The 16,278-nt window shown below is 36.4% G+C and overlaps 1 protein-coding gene across 20 annotated transcripts in view; it reads left to right on the forward strand.

The window, feature by feature from the left end:
* PUM1 (pumilio RNA binding family member 1) overlaps positions 1-16,278 on the forward strand; it is a 117,345-nt gene that overhangs the window by 50,390 nt on the left and 50,677 nt on the right. For 18 of the 20 annotated variants that reach the window (XM_031464553.2, XM_064493831.1, XM_064493832.1 and 15 more), the window contains 2 exons: positions 7,351-7,517; positions 9,532-9,802. The exons of the other annotated variants lie outside the window; for them this stretch is intronic. In XM_031464553.2, coding sequence (XP_031320413.1) covers positions 7,351-7,517; positions 9,532-9,802 — 438 coding nt within the window. The remainder of the gene's footprint in view (positions 1-7,350; positions 7,518-9,531; positions 9,803-16,278) is intronic. 20 annotated transcript variants of the gene reach the window in all.

A 16,278-nucleotide genomic window follows, 5' to 3' on the forward strand; every position in this document is an offset into this window, starting at 1 on the left:
TGTGTTGAACTGGAACCTATATGACTCTTGCCATGAATTCTCTGTTGTGTGTAACACGTTTCGAAGTCTTGGGTGTTAGCCATGAGACATGTGCCAGAGTTACTGTGAAGTTTGTAGGAGGCAGAAGCATAATTGGAATTAGGAGAGAGATAAAATGCTGGGGCTGATGTATTATTTTCTCCTGTTTTTACCTTTTGAAACAAATATTTCATTAGTTAATCTAAAGCTGTGTCTTTGTATTCAGTACCTTGTATTTAGAGTTGTAAAATGTGGCTTACTTTCTTGCTTGTCTTGGGGTGACTTTTAGCTCCTTTATTGTCACCAGAGGAAGTTAAGATCTCAGAATAGAGGTCAGAAATTTGAACTTTCTAAAAAGCAATTGAATTACTGAGCTTCTGAGGTTTGCATAAGGATAAATGAAAAATTTCCAGATCTTTGTTCCAACTTCTTTTCAGAAGGAAGGTTGTGGATAATGAAATATTCTCTCATACTTTGACTTTGAGTTGCACCTAAATGGTGATACAGGAGGACTGATCAGTGATATCAAACCACCACATTGGCATATCCAGTCTTTTGGTGGGTGGAGAACTGAGAACCAGTGAACTACTTTATCAGCATTTTGGTTATAGCCTGATGATCCTGTACTTCACCAGACTTTGCTCTGTTGGTTAGGATGACATTTGGCCAAAGCTCTTGTCATGGAAACGTGAATCACTTTTTGATTGTTAGGGTATGCATACATCTTCCTGGAAGAGCTGAGCTGCGCTCCCCTCCCCCCTTTAAAATCTGGTTTGTCATTTAGAGTTCTGAGGTCAGAGGCTAAGAAGGCCAAGAATATCTGCTTCTTCGAGATAATTATTCTAAAGCATGGTAATTGGTGGTTTATGGATCAGAGCACTCAGATGTATTTATTTTTTGGGTGGCTGTACCAATTTTACCTCCAGTAAGCCAGGGAGAAACCTCATCTTAATACCCTGAGAGCTGAAAACATCGTCTGATGGCATAATAAATGTAGACTTCTAAGTACCAATGGGCCGTTTTCAGATACTGGCAACAGATCACACATACTCTGATTAACTTTTCAGTTAAAGTTGGTTTAGAACTAAAGTAATCTACTCTACTGTGGTGTTTTCATTTTCAGTAAGATTGTTTCATGGTTACAGCTTGAGTGAAGGTGTTTAACTCTTTGTCTAGCTTTCCCAAGCCTCTCTTAGGTTCATTTTAATTGTACAAATGGACACAGTCATTTTGACTTCTGCGATGAGTACTTGCAGGCTGATGATAAGAATCTAACAGCAGTGTTTTCTTCTCAGCACTCACTGTAAATATTTGGTAGTATTCCACGTATGAATCAGAAACTTCACAAGTAGCAGTTTTCAGAATAATAGAAAAACTCAGAATACCAGTTAAATCAGAGTCAAGTCTTTCAATTTAATTTATTTTCTTTTTGTATCCTTTATTTTATTTATTCCTGAAATAAGACAGGTCCCCATCCCCACATCACCCCCACACCCCTGAAAAAAAAAAACCCTTAAAACAAAACAAAGCATAGTTCAGAGTAGTTACCAAGTCACATGTAACTGCTGTATTTTGAGGGCACTGGGTGAAGTTACCCACCTAAGGACCTTGCTGTTGGTCTTTTGGAATACCGCTGATCTTCACGTAGGTTGAAGCCAGTCATAAAAGTGGATCGTAATTTCTACTTTTCTGGTTTATGGTGCCTGGGGAAATGAGAAGACCATTTTCAGTTAGGGTGAAGACCACTCTAAATTTGCAGAAGAAAGATTTTTAGAAAAAATATCTGAGGAAGGCCTTTCTGTTTATCTTAGAGACTGGCTACTTTCTGACCTGGAGGATGCATGCACACTCCTAGCAGTTTACTTGGGTCACAAAACTTGATGACTTACTTTTCTAGTTTCCATTCTGTTTATTTTAGGTAGCCAGTGCCACTTGAATTGATCTTGTTTAAAACCTTTGTGCAGTGTAACACGGGTTTGAGTCTCAGCTGGACTTCAATGTCCTCATTTGCAAAGGGGGGATAATTAAAAACTCATAAAGTCTAATTCACATGGCCATGTAATATATATATGAAAATGCTTTGTAAATCTTATAAAATCTTGCTCCACAAAGTCCATAGGTCCATATCATTATCAGCACCTGGGGGCTTAATAGAAATGCAGAATCTCCGATTCTACACTAGACTTACTGAAGCAGAATCTGCATTTTGACAAAACCCTTAGTTAATTTGTATACACGTTAAAGTTTGATAAATACTGCTATATAAATTTCTTGAAAGATTAAGTTACCAGGATGCTATGGATCAAACTCAGAAACTTTTATCTCAGGGTGGAGTCCCTTCAGATTTGAGCTTCCCATGGACGAGAAGTCTGTGCTCTTTGCAGTGTCAAGCTATTAGACACTGACTAAATAAAAATTAAAAAAACATAACTTTTAGAAAATCTTTTTTGGTTTCAACTCTTTTCTTCCTCCTGGATCTGGTGGTTACCCCAGTGAGGGGAACATGCTTTTTACCTTTCTTTTCTGTATAGCAGAAATTGGGTGATCATATACACAGTGCCTGGTATAATCCACGTCCCACTGTTTCTGAAGTGCACACCTCCTCACTTTGGTTCATTTTGAAATTGGGATGCAATGTTATAATTCAGTTGTCACTGTTTCCTTTTTAGCAGCACATAAAATGATGGTATGTCATAAATTAATGGTGTCTCAGATTTGATGAAACATAGTAATTAGTAGTGACTTGATTCTGTACACATATTTCAGAAAAATCAATGGGACAAAGGGTTTAATGATTAGAGCTGTAGTCTTTTCAGGAGGAAAAATGTAAGATGTTTAGCAATTTTGAAGCTTTAGGGGATTGAGGGTGAGGGTGGGTGTGTCTGAGAAAGGCAGTGGGAAAAATGTGAAAATTGGATGAAATACTCTTAAGAGTTTTTTTTTTTTTTAAAGGAAGTGCATGTTCGTGAATCGCCTTATTTAATATCTGAAACAACCTTCCGAAGTAAATATTGTCCTTATGAATTTATGGATGAGAAAAATGAGCTTAAAAGGGAAGTGGTGGGGCCTGGATTCAAACTTTGTTCTAATTTCAGTTCTTAACTATATTGCTTTCTACTATAGCATATGCTATACTGGCTTATTTGTTAGTTTCTCACGACAGAATCATTTAATATGTAAATTTAAAAGTAATTCACATGACTAGTAATTTGAAACTTTTACTCATTTTTTTAATATTTGAAATTTTATATTACTATTGGAACTATATACTGATGAACTTAAAAGAAAATTGACATTCTGAGGTTTTTTTTGTTTTGTTTTGTTTTTTTTTGACATTTTATAAAAAACTGAGAAGTGTACCCAGGAGAGACCAATATTTTAGTTGTTATGGTTTCTGGACTCTGTGTCAAGCAAATACACAAAATATTCCTTTTTAGAAAAAAGAGAGGAAAATTACTAATCTCATTGAATGTGACTCCTGTCATACGGAGCTATGTGGTAAGATCTTTACAATAGCAGTAGAAATTAAATTCTCATTTCTCCGACTTCATTCAGAATTAATAGATCTTCCCTGAAAGATTCCTCTTGTTATGCGAGGCTTTTAAGAAAGCTGAGCTATGAATGGATGGACTGATCTCCATAGTACATGGTTATTCTTTCTGTCTGCTCTTCCCTCTGTTCGTTGATATCTAGCAACAGAATGCACTCCTCTGCCTCTGTGTAGATCTGGGATCTGATTTTTCAAGAACTCTTCTTGGCTCCACTTGGGAGTTTTCATTGCGTTTGGCCACTTGTATTTTGAGCACTCACTGGGGCCTGTATTTGGCTTACAGATTCGGGTTGATATTCATTTAAAGGAAGTCCTCAACAAAAGGATGCTATTAATCTTTCCTAGTTTTTCCTTCCATTTAGCCAGTAGACTTTTAAAAATATTATTATGTCCAAGGTAATAGTGACAAAAAAGCAAAACATAACCCCTACCTTTATGATGCTTATTTGGACTTAATTATAGTGGTTCTCAGTTGTGAGTGCTAGTTGTAGGAGAAGCTTTTAAAAATATTTGTGGGAACCTCTACAGACACTTGTAAATTAAAAAAAAAAAAGGTTGTGATGCTCAACATAAACCTTAGAGTCACTGCCTTGTGAAAATGGCAGTATCTGTGGAGGGTCAGATTGGCTGTACACTTTTATTTGAGTTAAACCACTTAGTGGAAACATTGGAGATTTTAAATCTTGGTATCATAGATAATGTTACATAAGAAATGCCATCTCAGGGTGTAGTTTTACAAGTATCATATTACATTTATATAAAACGATCTATACTTTACAAAACTTTTGCATTTGCATCATTTCATTGATGTTTATAACTATTTTGTTTTAAACAAAGGATCCCTGTTTTATAGACAAGAAAACTAAGGAGGTTTAATAACCTGTCCAAATACCAGTAAGTGTTAGCATTTGAGATAGACTGTAGCTTCTGTGCAGTTGGGGCTAGTATTTTCCTAAAGACCACATAGCTACGAATGCCTTGTCTTAAATATTAAAACAACTTTTAAAATCCCATGAAACATACCAGCCCTATTCTCTCTCTGGGGTCTTCACATTACCCGCATTCTCTCTCTAGGGTCTTCAAATTTCTAAGAGACCATTTTTATGATCCTGAACCTTATATTCTATATTCTTTTAATAACAGCCTTTAATAGAATAGCTTCCCACTTGTGCTCTTGGTGTCATTTACAAATCAGACTTAAACTATTTTAATTTAGGGCTGTTGTTGATTTACTGAACTTGTTAAAACTTTTAATATACCCATATACAGAAAAGTGTAGAAGTCAGAAATGTTCATCTTCATGAATTTCTGCGAAATGAAAACACCCCATGTAACCCATTCAGATCAAGTATGGAAGCCTTCCTTGGGTCTCTCATCTTCATGTAGAAGGAACCTGCTATTCTGCTGAAGCATGATTAGCCTATTCAGAGTAGAAAACCAGGTAGCTGTATTTTACATAAATGGGCTGTGCAGTATTGGTAAAAAAATAGTCTTTCTCAGGGATATCTTTGAAAATCTAGCCCTTGACAGTATAATTGAGAATGTAAGTATTAGTGACTAAGTTTTCAGGCGAGAACAGTTGGCTTACAGAAGGACTAACAGCTTCTCAGCAGGCCTTCTTAAAGTGTCACTGAGGAAACACAGTGAAGAGTGTTGATTTGATGAGTGAGTCTCTTCTGTACTCTGATTTCTTCCTTGTTGATGAAACTTCCCAACTGCCTTTATTATAATTCCTTTCCATTTTAACTTGTAGACTTTTTGAATTCCTTGTGAGAAATTAGTGGTGAACCATCCCTCCTGAGCCAGTGACTTGATTTGTAGATTTGTGGAAGATTACTTTAGTGTGTTAGGATGCTTCTTCTGATACTCAATGACATTAGTGGTGTCTAATTCAGATAGAGTTGTTTATCACCACCTCCTGGATTCTTACCTGATGACAAAGATAATGGGAGGACCCTTCTTATTTTAGCAGTTTAGTTTTGCAGGGTTTTTTGTCATTTCAATTTTCTTTGTCATATTTTTTTAACTTCTCTCCAGCACTGAATTTGCTGCTGGAGATATGAAAATGAATAATAGCTTCTGTCAGTTTTACATTTGCAAGAGAAGGGAGCTATTATCTCTGGACATTTTGAAAGCTCTTTCTGTCTTTAGAATCCTGTCATAGTCCCATATCTGGTTTGGGATCTCAGTGTCATGCTTGATTGGCTGTCATTCACTCTTTTTGAGCCAATAACAATCTTATATTTTGAAGATGTAAAATTTTATCTCATTTACTGCCAAAACTGTAGTTTACCAACTTTCTGCCACATGAAACTACATTGTATATCCTAAGTTCCTTCTTATGTGTACTCCTTTATTCATGTTAGTTGTGAAATCTTTCTTTTTCTGTGTCTCATTTGAACAGAGAATGATGTTGAAAGTAAAATGGGCTCTGAACTGGTAGTTGAAAGATCTGAGAGTCAGGGTCCCCGAGTCTAGTCTTTCTGGACTAGAGATGGCTAAGAACTACTTTGAGAGCATCTTGTTTATTTTGCATTTACAGTCCTACCCATTCACAACTGAGTGTCTGCTCTAGTTTCCATTAGTGATTTCCCTTTAATGAAATTTGGTTGTGGTGACTAAAAGTGCTGTGTAGCAGCTCTCACCATCTTCTGATTGGATTATTCCTTTCCCCAGGAACTTTCTTTTGGTCCAGGTGTATTTGTTTTCTTCCTTAAACCAGAAGTCACTGGTGGGGACATGAAAGTTTACCTCTCTCTGGTTTTACTTAACCCTTTGGTAAAGTTTTGCAAAGCCCTCTGTACCATGTCAAGTCACTGTACTAAGCCTTCTTTTCTTTTGGAAATGAAGATACGTTTGCTTTAAGTGTTCAGATCTTAACTTTGGCTGTTGGTAAGAGGAGACAGACTTAACTTTCTTAGAAAACATCAGTGTGCTTGGCACTACATCAATTCTTTTAGATCCGGTCTTTCAATCTTTGTAGTTTGAAGCACTTCAGAGATAAATTCTGTTGCATCAATGATTTGACTTAACATGCTCCCATGTAGTCCCCCTGGTATGTCTGACAGGCAGTGGAAGACAACTGGTAAACACTTCTTAGAGTGCGCTTTGTGAAGGAAGTTCACAGTTAAATTTAACATGTTTTGAAGGTTTAAAACAATTCAAGTTAAGGATGATCGGGGAATTACTGATGCAGTAAGCTGTGAGACATTGGGTAGCACTGGGGTGGTGGTGGTGCACATTGGCAGGACATATATTCCAAAATAAAGTATAGAGTAATGAATTTAATTGGAATGATGTTAGACCACACTTATCTCAATATTCAGAAGTAAGGGAGGAGTTTACATAGGTAATGGTGAAGTAGGAAATTTATTTTGTAGGCTTAACACTTTCCAACTGTACTGCTAGCTGCCATACCTGGGGCTTACTAGGCATCATGCTGTTATATAGAGTTAGATTTGAGGGTAGAGAAGTGGAACCTAGAGGTTAAAAGTTGTGGTTGGGCTTTGTGTAGGAAGGAAAAAAATGGGGTGGCGGAACACGGGGTATAATAAAACTGTCCTAAACTCTGTAACGTAAATGTATGTCTGTCTCCCCCATTTGGCAAAACTTTCTGCAGTGTTCCTGCCTCTGTGTTGTCTGTTAATTAGATTGTAATGTTTTGAAAGGGCATGGGCACTATCCTTTTCTAATTAGCATTTAGTGTAGTCTCGCGTCCACAGTGGTTACCCACTATTATTAGTTGATGATGATTAGTGAAGCTGAAGCTATTTTTTAAACAGGGCCCAAGGGATGCAGACAGTGATGAAAACGACAAAGGTGAAAAGAAGAACAAGGGTACGTTTGATGGAGATAAGCTAGGAGATTTGAAGGAGGAGGGTGATGTGATGGACAAGACCAATGGTTTACCAGTGCAGAATGGGATTGACGCAGACGTCAAAGATTTTAGGTTTGTATGTTTTACACTTCTGATTTTTGAATGGGGGCTGTGGGTTTTTGTTTTGATTTAGTTTTATTTTGATTTTAGCTTTCTTTTTCTCTCCCTATGTGTGGTTTTTAAAAATTGGGTCTAGTGTAGGCCATACCATAAAGATTTAAATTAACTAACTGGTAAGGTAGAATTTTCTAAGATCTGTCAGTGCCTGGTGTTTTCCAAAATGGTAGACTTTGCATTTATGTAGAGCCCTACAGTTTGCAGAATGATTACATAAAGATCATTTCGATGATTCTCAAATTTCAAAATCATCTGGGATGGATGCCTCGGAACTTCTCCCAAGTTTCTCCCAAATCTCTATCGTGGGAGAAATCATGATTACTGATGGAAGTGTGTCATATGGCTCTGGCATGTTAGAGGGAAAAAGAGCTGAGAACTTATGCATTATTTCACTTGAGACTCAAACTCCCTTTGAGGTAGATGGGTCAAGTATCATTTTCTTCATTTTCAAGAACCAGAGATGTAGCTCAAGTGACTTGTTCTTAATCGTATCCTTTCCATAAAAGCCTCTCATTCCATCTCTGGTCATGATTGATTTGCAGGTTTTACCCTGTAACTTAATATGCACAGTATTAAAATGATACTGTGTCTATTTGTCTTCCACATTTGGCAAGTATTCTTCATTTATGTAAGTAACCTTTAGTAATGATATATAATTTTAAAAATTTAAAAATCCTTAGTGTGTATAGTTAGAGAATTTAATTTTGAATAATTTAATGTTAGTCTAAAGCTGTTATGTGTGTGTCAACACACATATCTTATCCTAATAATCTACAAAGCCAAAATTAATGTATTTTGGGCCATTGTTTGTAGAACAATGTCCAGTTGTTCAGTCTTCCTAATTTAAGTTTTGTGTCTTGTGAGTATAAAGAATTACAGTCTTTGGAAGAAATTTGAGACACAGGGTATATAATAAACACTTAAATAAGCTCTTTCAGATGAGTTTGGGTAGCCTCTCCATCCTGAATCTCAAGCAGCTTGTGGCATTGTTTGTGGTATTTGACTTCGGGACAGGTGGTAGTGGTAGGGTGTGTGTGGGTGTGTGGGTGTGTGGGTGGGTGGTGTGTGTGGTGTGTGTGTGTGTGTGTGGGGTGTGTGTGTGTGTGTGTGTAAGAGCTTTAATTTGTACCAGGTATAGGATTTCTTTTAGGCTTAGAAGGTAACTGCTCCACTCCCCTGACTACAATATAATATTAGTCTTTGTTAGTCTGAATTGGAATTATGTAGTCCTGTAAAGCGTGTGTGCTGGATTACCCAGGAGAGTACTTGTTTATACCTGTGTCCTGGGTATTTATTAATAGTGCCCCCTTTTGTTCTTAGGAATGTCCTGGTTTGTATGATAAATTATACCCTCACATTACTTTTAATTCTTAGAGTTGTTTCCTTAGCAGAGGCTTATCCTAGATGATGAATTTATTTTGTAATAATCTGCTCTGGTTTCTTAGAAGGGAAAAAGGGGAGACAGTTTTAGCATTGGCCAGTGGTACCCAAATATAATTTGTTTTTCATCTGTATAAAAAATTTTTTTTCTTTGAAATAGAGTCATTCTCAGATGTGAAATTTCCCCTTAGAAACTACTTTGTCCATTGACTGTTTAAAGAGTAGGTGCTGCTTTTGGTGGGCATGTTTTACTACCTGCATTTTGGGATCTCTCTTTTCATGGATGCCACAGGCAGTGACTTTTTCCAGTTCATCCAGTGTTCCTCAAATCTGGGCCCCTTGGTTAAAGGGATCGTAAATTAATAGCAGTTATTGTAAACTTAAGAGGTGGGTTCTGATGGGAAGGCAGTCAATAGAAGAGTCATGTTATAGGGTATAACGTGTAAGCACCATTTTCTGGTCATTTTGTAGAACTGGTATTAAGTACTATCAGTAATAAGCTGTGTCAAGGATGTCCTTAAACTTAGGTTGCTGTAGTGTCCCTCCCCGCTCAAAATAAGGTTTAATGCCCTTTACTTTCTCTGTTTAGCCGTACCCCTGGTAATTGCCAGAACTCTGCTAATGAAGTGGATCTTCTGGGTCCAAACCAGAATGGTTCTGAGGGCTTAGCCCAGCTGACCAGCACCAATGGTGCCAAGCCTGTGGAGGATTTCTCCAACATGGAGTCCCAGAGTGTCCCCTTGGACCCCATGGAACATGTGGGCATGGAGCCTCTTCAGTTTGATTATTCAGGCACGCAGGTACCTGTGGACTCAGCAGCAGCAACTGTGGGACTTTTTGACTACAATTCTCAACAACAGGTACTGTGTGTGTCTCTGTCACTCTCTACTCTCCCTCCAGCCAGCACATTATTCAAGTAACTGAGAATGGGGGCATGGGAGGAGGGTGGCATTATTTTAGGTCTTTGATAGCAGTTCCTTATTAACCTAACAGTGGTGTGGTTTACAAAGCCCCTGCATCTTTCCATCAAGAAGGTGATTCCTGTGCTGAGGTTTACTGGCAAGAGACCACCCAGCTCTGCGTACTTCCTTTGGCCCCTCTCTTGTCACAGGGCCTGTGGAGGGGGTGAAGTGGTGTAACCTCTTGAATGCTAAATTAATCACAGTGAAGATATGTGATTGTGATGCTACTGGTTTGTTTTTTTTTTAAATAATAAACTCTCTTACCTACCACTGTCAGGTGTCCAGTGCCAGATGTCCTATTAGTCCTATCTTTTAATTAAGTGATTTACTACAGATAACAAACGTACCTGGTACCTTTTGAAAGAATTAGAATGTGATTGGGGAAAAACATACATCACTCAATATAAAGTCTACAGTGAAATTACTTAGGTTTTATTTTATTCATAAGTCCTTGAAAATAATTGTTTGTGTGCCTTCTGGTTTTGAAGGCATGGTATGACTAACTCTGGGGTTTACTGATTCTTCTGTTCAATTTTTTTAAAAAGGAAAATTAGTTGTTTGAATTATAGAAAGGGTTTCTGACCATGTTAAGTATCCCAAGTTCTCCTTTGTGGCTGTAAGTAATTTGATGGGCCATGCATTTCTAATCCTTAATTTTGAACTGGAACATAAATATAAACTAGGTTTGAAAGGTTAAAATCTCATTTTGAAGTTTAGAATTAATATGTCTATGGGAGAAGTTGACTTAGGTCTTTGTAGATCAGTTATACCATACTATCTCTAGTTGTTGTCATAAATGGCTGATGTTAAATGAATTTCAGTTGATAGATAACTGGATAATAAAGTTAACCACATGAAATTTACAGAAACAAATCCCTTTAAAGAGATTAATGTGATATGCATACTCTGTGATCATATCAGGTGGATATATGAGGTTTCATTAACAAACTCTTTTTCCCGGAGAGAGTAATCTAAAAGTGTCCACTGTTCTCCCTGTAGTTCCCAGTAGATATACCCACCTCTCCATAAGAATTGACTTCCTGCGCTTTTTTGTGTTCTTTATAGGAAGTAGTCTTCTTTCACTGTTCATTCATTTCACAGTGAATCCTCAAAACAGCAGTTTTGAGTGAAGCCAGACATTACTTCAAGTGCTGAGGAGATACTAGACTTAAAAATATTTTGTGTCATATCAGCAAACATAGGGACACTCTGTTACTGTGTATGTAGACTTCAACTTGTCCAGCTTAGAATGTAAATGTGATAATTATCTAAATTGAGGTATATGAAGTGTAGGCTGTTCCTATTTAGGATCCTCTAACCTAGTTACATCAAGAAGTTTTATCTGAATTCTTTCTTTTACTCTGTCTCTTAGGTCCAAACTTCCCTAGCAGCCTTAAACTCCAGCCATTTTTGGTTGTTAGTTTGCATTCCCTATCTAACCCAGTCTAACTGCTTGCTGTTGAAGAAGTGTTCGTCTCCAGCCTCTTATGAACAGAAATCGAATTCTCTTTTGTCTAATTGTTCTTTACTTCATAATCAGAGCCGGGGTTCTCTTTTGCTTTATTGATCTTTGGTTTCACAATAGTTTTATCAATTTTAGAGGAGAGTAATTATTAGAACTTGAACAGAAATGTACTTTTGCATATCTACAAATAGTAAACATGGTTACATCAGAGGCAACACCCAGTGACATTTATAAAACCTGGAGTGCTTTCACCGTGTATCCCATTTCAGCAGTTTTGGGAAGTTAACATTATTATTTTGAAAGGTAAACTATTGTTGGGTTCTGGCTTTCCATGCATGTCTTGGTTGCTGCGATATAGGAGCGTTGTTAGACTGATACACCACCATCATAGGATGTGATCATGTTGTTTTGTCCCATGGGCTCATAATTCTTGCTCTTCTGAGTAGATTGTCATACACATTCTTGTACAGGGTACTGTAATAGCATTCCTGGGGACCATTGGCCCCAGACTCCTAAGTATCTTCAAGACTCTTAATTTCCCAAAGGCTCCTGCATAGAAACCAGTAGTTATTAAGAAGGAAGGATCCTTTCTATACTGGAAATTGGTGTTTGTTCTTATTTTTTAGCCTTCTAATATTTTTTACCCTTTTGCTTTTTATTTCATTTTATTCTCCTTTCCATTTCTACTAATTTAGACAGTTCCAGTACTGTTACCTTTCTTGATCTTCAAATCAAAAAGTTGTCATGTCTGTCTCCTTTGAACTCTGTAGTGCTTTGTGCTTCCCTTAAGAAAAGGAATCACCACGTTCTTAATATGGTGTTCTTTACATGTTCATAACACTTTGTGCTATGATTACGTGTCTGATAGTCCTTGCTAGATTGTAAGCTCCCTGAGGGTATGGCCTGGGTCTTGATCCCTCTGTGTCCTCTGCTTTACTTTAGTGGATCAAGTTTTCAGGGAAGCTTTTTCATATCCCCATTTTATCATCTTAGAACATCTTCTGTATTTAATATACTTCCCAAAGCTAAAACTTGAAACTAGCCTTCTAAGAGGTCTGGAGGCCACTCTGAAGCCTTGTCTGTATTCTAATATGTGAATCCTTTAGATCTAGCCCACTAGATTGTGCCTCTTAGACAAATAACTGGACCTGTATAATATCCAGGAAATTAACCTCCTGAATCAACGTTTAAACCTTTTTAGGGTCACAGCCCTCTCTTGTCATCTGATCAAAAGCCATAGTCCTCTCATTAGAAAAACGTATACAATTCTTTTGACCCTAATTTTGTGGGTAACTTCAGGGAGATCAGAGATCTGTAGATGCAGAATATAACCTTCTGTTCCCATTTTTTGTTGTCACCTATAGCCAAATGTATCTTTCAGGAATGAAATGGTGTCTCCCCACCCCATGGCTCTCAGTGTAGTTATTATGACTCAATTGGTCATTTAAATAGTACAAGGAGATACTCGAAGACAAGTCATGAGACCATTTATGTCCATGTCCTAGGAACCTTAGACAAGGGAGAGTGTACTCTGTTATTTGGGAAAGGAAGGACTTATGGAAGAGGTGGATCTTGAGCTGAAGGAAATAGTAAACAAGGCTTAAAATTAGAAATTAACATGTATTCAATACATAATGTATAAATAGTTACCCTAGGTGGTAGTTGAGGTTGAAAAAAGACTTATGAGGTTGCACTGATAGTGTTGTCTCACTGACTTTGCTGTGTTGCCTTATAGGCAGTGACAAAACATTCTTAAAAGTAATGACTTTTCATGTGAAAGTATTTAAAAAGTAATGACTTTTAAAGTAATCATGGTTTAGTTTTTTATGTGTGTGTGTGCTGAGTGTCAGTTTCGTGGCAATTATAGACATTCTTTTTACCCATATCAATCAGTTAACTGTTGACTCTTGTGTCCTTCCAAGAAATTGAAGTTTTGTCCATAGTGAACAGAGCTAGTGTTCGTAAGACTGTCATACATGAAACAGTTATGGAACTGTTGAGGAACTAAGTACTAAGTTGGTTGGTCAGGGATGCTGTCAGACCGAGGGATGGCTCAATGAGGACCAAGTTTGCGTAGACCTAACTTGAATGATGAGTGGAATATATATATATTGCTGAATTAAAGAGAGCAGAGGTATGGAGATGGAAATGCCCATGGTATGGTCATAGGTTGACAAGAGTAGAAGATACACAGAGAGAGGGAAAAGGAGATAGGTGCATTTGGTTATTGAATCCAGGTCACAGAGGCCTTGAGAGCCATGCCTGAGTACAGACAGTATTAATGATTGTAAGGATTGAACCAAAGTTCTAGTGTGGTACATATTTTTCTGTATATTCTGCTCTTTTATCACGGCTTTCTTAAATGAGCATCAGAGGATTTTTGTTTTGAATTATTTGCTGTAATTTATGGTAGGGTAGCTTTGTGATTTTATGAGGGAATCTGATTTGGAAATTAATGAAATAAATAATTCCTTCTTGTGTCCCATTTCATTTCATTTCATGTGGTAAGTTGATTTCATAACTCTTAATATCGTCTTATATTTAGACACATAATATATAGCAGCTTGAAAACATAGAAAAGGTAATTTTTATTTAGTTCATTACAAACTAATTGTACTTACAAATACTTTGGGACTTGGATAGTTAGGTTACTTCTCTAGTCACTGTTAATCATAAACTTAACCTAAGATGTATTTAGAGCAGGGATTCTTTTTTTTGTGCCGCGAACCCCTTAGCAGTTAGATTCTCACAATAATGTTTCAAAATGTACAGTGTGAATAGGATTACGGAGGAAGCCAGTTATATAACAATAGCTGTAACAATATTTAACATTTATTGATATGTATTTGCTTCTTTATCTTGTGCATGAAATAGAAGTAGTTGTACTAGCTATCATAATGAGCATAAGCAAGGTTTTGAGATGTCTAGCAATCATAAAGTAACATGAAAATACATATTTCTACTGGTGATTAAATCACAAATGTATCACTAATTTTACTGTGGTTTGTTGTGTATGATAATAATTATTGAGGGACATGCTAAATTTCATGAAAAAGATAATTTTACCTGTCCTAGGTACAAAGACCTGGGGTTAAGAACCTCTAATTTAAGGTACTTTGAAATGCTTATTGATATCTTTGGAATAATCTCCCTTTTTTATCACTTTCCCCTCATTGTCTTCTCTTTAATCCTGGAAAACACAGTGAACAGATCACATACAATGTGTTCATACTATTTTGTGCAATGATGCTTGAGCAGTCTTTATTTTAATAAATAGCTATGCAGTTATCTATATCTAAGTATATTTTAGAAAATTATTACTAGGTTTCATTATGTTACAATCAGTGAAACAAACCAAAGCCATGATTACATTGGTAATCAGGTAGATTAATCTGGTTAATTGTTGATGTTCTTTATTTAAGATTCAGTTCGTCTAAAAAAATAACCTAATGATGTGGCATGTTTTACAAAATTTGGTACTGATACACTAAAACAAACCTGTTAAGCATGAATTTTTAACAAAGAAACAGACTCTGAAAGCCCCAGTCAGTTGGGAGAGGAAGTTGGCATGCATTGCATTTGAAAGTGTGGTAGTGATTTAAATGTCATTCTTGAGGCCAAATGTGTGCAGAGTTTTAATATACTTCTAAAAAAAATTTTAATCATGTTTTATTTAACCTAATATATAAAAAATCATTTCAACAGAAAATCAAAATAAAAATTATTAATGTAATATTTAACATCTTTTTAAATAATTGTATCTTTGAAATTGGGTGTGTAGCTAGCCACATTTCAAGTGTTCATTAGTTACATGTGACTAGTGGCTACCGTTCTAAATAACACAAACAGGAAAAACCAAACTGAGACCTAAGTGACCATATTTTACTTGACTGGTGCCCCGTTGATGAATATTGACTTTGTTTCCACCCCCTTCTGTTGTTTAATGCTCTGATGAATATCCTTGAGACTATTCCACCTGTGTGATCATTTCCTTAATATCCTAAAAATTGGTTTCCTGTATCAAACTGTCCTCTGTAAGGACAGTTGTCCATTTCCCCTCACCCTTGGCAACATTGGGTCTTGTTAGTCTTTTTCATATTCATAAATCTGAATATGTGAGTTTATTTGTTTTAAACTTTTTAAATTGTGTTATAATCATTTTACAATGTTGTGTCAAATTCCAGTGTAGAGCACAATTTTTCAGTTATACATGAACATACATACATTCATTGTCACATTTTTTTTCGCTGTGAGCTACCACAAAATCTTGTATATATTTTCCTGTGCTATACAATACAATCTTGTTTATTCTACATATGCCTGTCCATGTCTACAAATTTTGAACTCCCAGTCTATCCCTTCCCACCCCCCTAATATAGGTGTTTAGTATGCTTGGTTTTCTTTTCAGTTTACAAATGAGAGGAGGATTTTTCTGTCAGTGCCATGTGTGTAATCACTGTTAAAATGCTGACTCTACCTAGCAGTTCGGTCAGTTGAAACTTATCATGTTATTTAACTTTGCTGAAATTTTACAATATGATGTTTTCTGAAAAGATACTAGTTTACTTGGTAGAAGAGTGTATTTTGTTTTTCCTCAACTTATTTAGAAATCGTTTATTTTGGAATCAGTCTTCATCTGCTAGAGAAATATGAAGAATTAAAAAAATTTTGGCAGCATGTTAAATTATAATTATTAGTTGATCATTGCAGTTGTTCAGATAAACTGGTCAAAATATGGGCTTTGATCTAGAAGCTTCAGATAGTAACAGAGTTTCATAAATTTCATGTACTGAGGACTAATTTCAAGATGTAATTTCTTCTTAAAAATTTATAGTCCCACTATTGATGTAATACCCTTAGTGTTTGAAAGGCTAGTGTTGAAGGCTCTGTGAATTCTGACAATAGCCCC

The sequence above is a fragment of the Camelus dromedarius genome, chromosome 14 (assembly GCF_036321535.1).
Source record: "Camelus dromedarius isolate mCamDro1 chromosome 14, mCamDro1.pat, whole genome shotgun sequence".
Classification (NCBI taxonomy): domain Eukaryota; kingdom Metazoa; phylum Chordata; class Mammalia; order Artiodactyla; family Camelidae; genus Camelus; species Camelus dromedarius.